Source organism: Sinocyclocheilus rhinocerous, unplaced genomic scaffold, assembly GCF_001515625.1.
Source record: "Sinocyclocheilus rhinocerous isolate Xijiao unplaced genomic scaffold, SAMN03320098_v1.1 scaffold3306, whole genome shotgun sequence".
Classification (NCBI taxonomy): domain Eukaryota; kingdom Metazoa; phylum Chordata; class Actinopteri; order Cypriniformes; family Cyprinidae; genus Sinocyclocheilus; species Sinocyclocheilus rhinocerous.
The window spans coordinates 220,057-229,127 of NW_015640049.1; the positions used below are offsets into that span (position 1 = coordinate 220,057).

General features: G+C 36.6%; 1 protein-coding gene across 4 annotated transcripts in view; it reads left to right on the forward strand.

Annotated features, from left to right (window-relative positions):
* LOC107752427 (AP-1 complex subunit sigma-2-like) overlaps positions 1–9,071 on the forward strand; it is a 35,196-nt gene that overhangs the window by 22,647 nt on the left and 3,478 nt on the right. The window contains exons 5-6 of one of the 4 annotated variants that reach the window (XR_001641353.1): positions 1,342–1,414; positions 2,792–2,811. The exons of 1 other annotated variant lie outside the window; for it this stretch is intronic. Coding sequence is in view for 2 of the 3 variants with exons in the window: in XM_016568383.1 (XP_016423869.1) it covers positions 1,342–1,394 (53 nt within the window). In the remaining variant the exon portion in view is untranslated. Of the gene's footprint in view, positions 1–1,341; positions 1,415–2,791; positions 3,067–9,071 lie in introns of those variants that run through there. 2 more of the 4 variants (XM_016568383.1, XM_016568387.1) reach the window with 2 other exon arrangements.

Consider the following 9,071-nt stretch of genomic DNA (forward strand, 5'->3'; position numbering starts at 1 on the left):
GAACGAACCGGCACTGGATGACTAGTAATGTTTTAACTGCATTTTCATGCCTGCATCAAGCCGTGTGTTGCTCTGTCAGCGCAGGAGCGGGAGGGATGTGATTATTTGTGTGTGTGTGAGCTGAGGATGAGACATGAGTGCCTTCCTTTTCATTTTGGGGCTTCGGTGCTGCATAAATATCCCACTGCATCAGAATAAATCGCATTGTGCGGCGAGGGGTATGTGATCTCTCTATCTCTGCGTCTGTCTCTCTCTTAAACATTAAATGTAAACATATTCACTTTTTATACAGTTGGGTACATCTCATGAAACCTTTCAACAGCAAATTATATATTATATATATATATATATATATATATGCACACACAAAAATAAAACTTATAATAATAAAAAAGAAAAAAATTTTTAGTGTAGCATTAAAAATTACATTATTATAATTATTTGACAAATTATTAAATTATTTATTATTAGAATTAAATCATAATTCAGAGTTTGCAATAACTAATATGTTAATATTAGTATAATACTATATTATTATATAATAATATTAATATAATAATCCATTCTGAACTAATCCATCCTTTTAAAAACTGAAGCTTTTGCTTCAAAATAAACTAATTGAAAGCGAATCATAATTTGGCATATCGTGCACAAATAATAACTAATAAATTTTTTATTGATTTATTTTGTAATACAGTATTTCTTTTGTTCTTTCAGAAGTGTTCCAGAATTAATTTCCCAGGTAGATTGCTCTCATAAGTTGATAAAAGACTAAAAATCTAAAGGCTTCATTTTATTTATTTTTTTTGTGATATTTTCAAATATTTTCCCCTTTGATCTCCATGTAATATGTGACCTCAACATGTGGTTTTCACAAAGACTGATTTCATATAATTTAGTTTTAATAATCTGCTTACCATTCTTTACTTTCTCTATTTAAAATAAACCTATTTCAGGCGTAGGTCTTAAACTTCAAGCAGACGTCCTGCCACCTGAAACGCCTCCCTCTGTTTTGCTGAGAGGTTTTTAATTGAAAGCACACAATCCCTCGTTCAGTCTAATGAGAGCTCGACCCAGGAACGTCATTCCGGAACATTCCTGAAAGAACAGAAGAAATTCCACACGGACTCAGAGCTCAAAGCCGGCTGATTGGGTTTAATTACGGAGGACAGGCGAGGCGCTGGAGTTCATCTGAATCCGTTTTTGATGAGAAACCTGCGGGAACCGCTGTAGATGCAGCTGTGAGAGTGTCTGTAGATCCATCCATAGACTATCAGCTGCTAGAAAGTCAACTCTAGTGTCATGACGCCTGCGTTTTGTGTGTTTGTAAATGTCCTGCAGGTGTTTTGAGTCCGAACATGTCGGCCGAGTCCTCTGGACTCTTCCAGAGTTAAACCGGTTCAACGCGCTTCAGGTCTGCATTTCCTTCCATGCGTAGAATCGTTTCACTGTTAGTGCAGAAATGCCACTAGATGGTCAGTTTAATGAGTGTTTGTGTGACAGGTTTGTATTTCTGCCCTGTCTTGTGTTTTTGTGTGTCATCGTGGTCCTCCTGCTCTGAGTTTATGGTTTATTTTGTTGTTCCCCGTTGTTGCTTCAGGGCCAACACAGTACTAAAATCACCATAAAAAGTCACTTATAAATGTCTGAATTGCATTTATTTGGTCAGAAATACAGTAAAAATTGTGAAATATTATTACAGTTTAAAACAGCTGTTTTCTATGTGAATATCTGTTCAAATGTAATTTATTCCTGTGATCAAAGCTGTATTTTCAGCATCATTACTCCAGTCTTCAGTGTCACATGATCTTCAGAAATCATAATAATATGCTGATTTGCTGCTCAAGAAACATTTCTGATTATTATCAATGTTGAAAACAGTCGTGCTGCACAATATTTTTGTGGAAACAGTGATACATTTTATTTTTCAGGATGAATAGAAAGTTCAAAAGAACGGCATTTATTTGAAATAGAAATCTTTTATAACATTATAAATGTCTTTACTGGCACTTTTGATCTATTTAATGTAAGTATTAATTTCTTAAAATAAAAACAAATCATACTGACCCCAAACTTTTGAACGTTACTGTAATTGGTGATCATATTTAGTAAAAATATTCATATATTTGTCATAAATAATAATTATATAATTTAATATTACACAATTTTTATATGTATTTTGCATAATTAATATTTGAAATATTGCATTGAAAATCTATTTAATGCATCTTTGCTGAATAAATATATTATTTCCTGTCAAATTAGACTTTTGAACGGTAGTTCATATTGCATTCAGAATTTGAGATTTAACTACCAAAAATTTTAATTGTAGTGAATTTTAATTTTATGTTAGCACTAGTTAAAATATAACAATCCCATTGTAGAAAGTCTGATCGGATTGTGTATTATTTGCATTTACAAGTGCAATAAAATGCTGTTAACTATTAAAAATCAGCGCTGTTGAAATGTAAATAAACACGCTCATATTTAATAAAATGACTGAAAACTGCTACAGGCATTTATATGCAACATGAAAACGAGGTAATGCTTAATTACGAGGTAATGTGGGTCAGTTTGTCTTAAACTGTTTTTACCAATAATCGCTGTGAGATCGTGCATGTAAATGCATTCAGAGCGTGTTGAGTTTATATGGCCTGTCGATGGTTCGTCGTGTTGTTTTCCCGCTGCATGTCATCTGTTGTCCTGCACGTGTCCGTCTGTCTGCATCTCACAGGTGTGTGTTTGCCTGCACCGTTTTCAGTGTGTGTGTTTGTGTGTGTTTCTCCTTCAGCCCCGACATGAGTACTTTAATGTGCCCGTGTACTGATTGGCTGCATGCTGAACCCCTCCCCCTGCACGCCTGCTGGCTCCGCCTCTGTCTCCAGCACCATCATCCAATCAGAGAGCTGCATCTTGGACCCAGTTTCACCTGCACACTCGTCGCGTCTCGTTCATGTTTGACCGTGTGTGTGTGTGTGTGTGTTTAACTGTGCGCTGGAGCCTCATCTGAAGTGATCTTATCCCTGTATCTCGTTCAGGCGACTCATTCATGTAGCGTCAGGAAATCAAACCTTATTGGTGGACGGATCTGTTCTTCACTCTTGCGAATAGACTTTTCAAATTCACTGCATAATTCATTCAAACTGTAGAGATCCAGGTTATAAAGATAAAAGTAGACTTCCTGTCTTTGTTTCAGAGCAGAAATCACATCTTCCTTAGGTTTTCCAATGAACAACTTCTTATACAACAAAATCACTTACGATAGAGTGTCTGAAAACAGGATGTTTAATTTTATGCAGATTTGATTCTCAAGTAACTTAAAGGAGTAGTTCACTTCCAGAATAAAAATTCCTGATCATTCACTCTCCCCCGTGTCCTTCAAGATGTTCATGTCTTTCTGTCTTCAGTCGCAAAGAAATGCAGGTTTTTGAGGAAAACATTCCAGGATTGTTCTCCATATAATGGACTTAGATGGGGATCAGCGGGTTGAAGGTCCAAAGTGCAGTTTCAGTGCAGCTTCAACGAGCTCTACACGATCCCAGCCGAGGAATAAGAGTCTTATCTAACAAAACCATCAGTCATTTTCTTAAAAAATAAACATTTATATACTTTTTAACCTCAAAAGCTGGTCTTGCACTAGCTGGACTTCACGCATGACATAATCACGTTGGAAAGGTCGCGCGTGACTAGGGTTGGGTATCGAAAACCGGTTCCATTTTAGAACCGGTTCCAAATTTCCAAGAACCGGGTATTCGATAAGACGCGTGCATTTAGATTCTGCTTAACGATTCCTGCGTTCGCATTTTAATGTGATTAAAAACGATTTAAGTGCCCTGGAGGTTCTCAGGTTGAGATCTGCAATAACGCAGATCTCTTCAAAGAGAGCTGGGTTTGGTGACACAGCATCCATTTGTCTCCCCATCTCCTCCATTAGCTCTGCTTGATAAGCAGTGAGGAGAGAGGTAGCATTCAGAGCCCTCACTGCCAGAGCAGAGGAACGATAGATCTTCTGAAAAACTGAGGCTGTTAAGCGCTCAGTACATCCTGGCAGCGAAGCTGAGGCAGAAGAAAAAGCTGCTCTGCAATTAGGGTTAAGATAATGTGCATGATGTACAGCTCAACAGGAGGGGGATTTGACATCCCTAGCTCCTCCATGTTGTGCACATCCAGTCTGGAAAACCCCTTTACAGGAACCCTGTGTGAAAAGGGTTTGTCCCAAAAACGCTTCATCTCTGAAACGCATGCGGGGGACTGCAGGAATAACTGTTTTAACAGCCGGGGTACGCGACGGCAGTCACTTGCCGTCATATAGGTCTCTCTCCGTTCCTTGGCCCGCCTGCTGCAACGGCCATTCAATAGAAATTTTCGCCGCCGCCCTCCTGCACATTTCAAGCAGGTCGAGCTCCACTTGAGCCGAGGACGGGGACCCTTAGCTTAACGCGCTTCCCGGACGGGAGGGCATCGGTGGTAGGATTGCGTCATCATCATCATCCTCCTCTCCATCCTCCTCCAACAGACGAGCGATCGCTTCATCATCATCCTTCTCCTCCTCTCTTCCCTCTGACAAAATCGGGAAAAGAGGAGGAAGCTTGGGGAGACTTCATCCATAAACTCACCCCAACTGCATGACACAGGCAGCTGTTTGGTCGACGGAGAAAGGGAGGGGTCTCCTTTATTAGCGGCCACCACCCGCACTCTTCTCTCCAGAACCCTTGACGGGAGAAGGGAACAGTGTGGACAGCACTCGGGGTTTGCGAGTAGAGATCCAGGTTATAAAGATAAAAGTAGACTTCCTGTCTTTGTTTCAGAGCAGAAATCACATCTTCCTTAGGTTTTCCAATGAACAACTTCTTATACAACAAAATCACTTACGATAGAGTGTCTGAAAACAGGATGTTTAATGTTATGCAGTTTTGATTCTCAAGTAACTTAAAGGAGTAGTTCACGTCCAGAATAAAAATTCCTGATCATTCACTCTCCCCCGTGTCCTTCAAGATGTTCATGTCTTTCTGTCTTCAGTCGCAAAGAAATATAAACATTTATATACTTTTTAACCTCAAAAGCTGGTCTTGCACTAGCTGGACTTAACGCATGACGTAATCACGTTGGAAAGGTCGCGCGTGACTAGGGTTGGGTATCGAAAACCGGTTCCATTTTAGAACCGGTTCCAAATTTCACTACGTCAGTATATCATCATAAACACAGCCGTTTTTATCTTATGTGAACGTAAACAGATGAGAAAGAAAACACACATGTACAATATTTTTAGATCTGCGTGCGTTCGGTGTTAAAGAGACAGCAGCCTAATAAACGCGCTGCCTGTCATTAATGTTAATCAAAGAACAAAAGAAAATAATTCACTGATCTTGACTGAATATATTTAACAACTTTAATTGATTAATCTATATTTTATTTATGAAAAGAAGTCTATGCAGTGTTTTTAAACTTTTAATTACAGTCTCTGTACCTGAAATTTTGTTCAGTTGTATTTATTTATGACATTGCTAAATGATTTGTTTGTTCCTATCTTATTACTGACTGTTTACTTGTCTTTAACACTTTAATATTTGAAATGTATATTAATCTAGTTGTTTTTGCTGTGGTATTTTTTTTTAAAGCATAGGCAAAGTTCCTCTTGCAGTGTTCTGTAGGCTGCTGATTTTTGCTCGTGTTATTCAGCTGCAACAGAATGCTTTGTAAAAAGACAGAATAAATGTCTGATTGAATTTTTTTTTTATATGGGATTTTTTATCTTATTGGAATCGAAACTAGGAATCAATAAGAAACGGAATCGATAAGCAGAATCGGATACAAACGATACCCAACCCTACGCGTGACGGAGGCGGAAGCACCGACCCAGTGTTTACAAAGAGAACGTGCAAAGAAAGTCAAACTCCATTTACAAAACAAGGTAAAACAACGATGTCGGACGATTTTGAAGCTGGAGGAGAAAATGAGATGAAGCCCTACCCGACCTTTCTGAACCGGAGCACACTGACGAAGAGCAACCGCGCATGACCTTTCCAATTGCTTTCTTTGCAAAATGTTTCACTGTGTCGAAGCGTTCGAAACACTGGTGACGCCTGCTGGTCAAAACTGTGTAAATGCAACAAAAACTCAGGCCAAAACATGCATAAAAACAGCTGTTACAAACCCAATGCAAATGCTTTCTTGAAAGTATATATTAAATGCAATTAAAATAAAATACCATTAAATATGAAGTGTCTGTATATTGTGAACTCGTATGAACTCGATGGAGAAAAACCCTGAAATGTTTTCCTCAAAAACCTTAATTTCTTTGCGACTGAAGACAGAAAGACATGAACATCTTGAGTGACATGGCACTGAGTGACAATTTTTATTCTGGAAGTGAACTAATCCTTTGATCTCGTTTTAAGTATATTTTATGATGTTTTAAGAAGATTATTTTCATTGTTCAAATGCTCCATATGTTATGAATTACAGCTGTACAAGTTTACTCGTGGTTCAGTGGTTGATAAATGTAATCATTTTATAAACGAGTTTGTATGTGCACATCATTGCAACTTCAGATTTAGTTTCTTTTTTGATTTATTTAGTAGAAAGCAAATTAGCAGTTGTTATTGATTTGTACACACACACACACTGACACACACCCACACACACACACACACACACTCACACACACACAGGTTTACATTTGTGAAAAGTGGGGACATCCCATATCAGATCTACAGTGGCCTCAAAGTGTTTAGACACTTAATCCACATGTGAATGTTATTGCATTAGATAATAAAATATAAAAACGTGTAATTTTTTTTAACCCTGTAATGCCTGAAATGTGAAATAATAGTCAAACATATCTAATATTTACAAATGGAACAGTTTATTGAATCTTTAGACAAAATATTTAAATAAATCTAAATAATAAGGTTTGCATATGTGTTTTTGTTGAGTATCATATTTGATCCATCAGGCTTTTCTGGCTCATATAGTCTGATATATTGAGAATATGAATAGAAAAACAGCTTGATTTTATTCAGAGACTCAAACTGAGAAAAAATATGCAATTTGGTGCAGATGCTAATATTTATATGATAAAATTCTGATGCTTGTACTGTAAATCAGTGAGAGCTTTATAACAGTACAGCAGATACTGACATAAAATGATATAAATATCAGTCGTCGCTCTATATCTCCAATAATGTGTCTTAGTAAGATGAGATTTAAGATTTAAATGATCAGATTTGAGACTCTAAAACATGATGTCTGGAGAATCAAGTAAAGCTGAGCTGCTTCAGTCCAGTAAGTGTTCACCTGGAGATATTACTGCAGTTATTCTGACGCTTACTTGATAAAAACCAGTCAAGATCTGACTACAGTTACACTAAAAGAGCTTTTACTGGATAAAAACTCGAAACTATCAATCAGAGACAGAAGAACTGATTTCATCACTAAAAAGCACAAAAACAGCATCTGATTCAAAACACATTGAGGTTTCAAAATGAAGAAATGTGACATTTATAAGTGTGACTGAAGTGAACTGCTCTTTTGGGCTGCTGTATTTCTGCCATCATTGTACATTTTACACAAACACATTTGCACTTCAGTGTTCAAAATACAATCTATGAGTGCATTTAGTTCAATATTTATAGGGTTTGATTTGAAAACCGATTCATGTTCAGAGGTACAGTACGTTGAACATTGAATGTTTTGAATCACTTTCATCACACTGAGAATGTAAGTCATGATTTAGTCCATCTGTAGGCTGAATGGATGTAAATTCATGTGCGTTTTGTAACGCTGTACAAATAAACAAATGAAATGTGAGAAATTGTAAAGAAGTGTGCTTGTGTTTATAGCTTTAGTTTTGATGGTAGAGCTCATGAAACCTGTCCGGGTAATATTTTACATGAAAATCAAAATAAAGAAATAAGAAATTTATGTTTTGCATAATAAAAATGAAGCCTACTTTAGGAGCATTACTTAATTTTTTGTATGCATGCATATAGTGTATATATATATATATATATATATATACACTCTCAGAAAAAAAGGTACAAAAGCTGTCACTGGGGCGGTACCTTTTCAAAAGGCACACTTTTGTACCTAAAGAGTCCATATTGTTACCTTAAAAGGTATATATAAGTACCTAAAGTGTAGATATTAGTACCTAAAAGGTACAGAAGTGTACCTTTAGAAAAGGTACTGCCCCAGTGACAGCTTTTGTACCCATTATATCCCAATCCCAATTGTTTTGGGAGTTTTGTTTTGTATTATAAAACTGAAAAAATGATCCAATGCAAATATTTCAAATTCCAAAGAACTTTATTTGCATAATTAATCATCTCCCCCACACAACATCTCTACTTTTTAAAGCACATTTAGCACCCATTTGAATATGCTATTTTACGGGGCTCATAAAAAAAAAGCTACTTTATCAGGCATTATAAGCAGGTAAGATAAAATGAAAATGCCATCGATGCTTTTCTGAAGACAGTCGGTTCCCTTCAGACATACATTCACATAAACACATCGCGTTTTGCACTTTGAAATATTCAGCGCTCATATTTATTCAATGAAATCATATCCTTTTGAAGCTTCATCCAGCCATATTGCGATTTTGGACAAATTTGTGCAAATCTATTTGTGGCGGTCACTGTTTATATTGTGGCTGCCACCACAAATAATTCAATGTAGCAATGTGCAATGACCCTGGAGCACAAAAGCAGTGTTAAGTCGCTGGGGTATATTTGTAGCAATAGCCAAAAATACATTGTATGGGTCAAAATTATTGATTTTTCTTTTATGCCAAAAATCATTAGGATATTAAGTAAAGATCATGTTCCATGAAGATATTTTGTAAGTGTCCTACTGTAAATATATCAAAACTTAATTTTTGATTAGTAATATGCATTGCTAAGGACTTCATTTGGACAACTTTAAAGATGATTTTCTCAATATTTAGATTTTTTTGCACCCTCAGATTCCAGATTTTCAAAATAGTTCCATCTCTGCCAAATATTGTTCTATCCTAACAAACCACACATCAATGGAAAGCTTATTTATTCATCTTTCAGATGATGCATAAA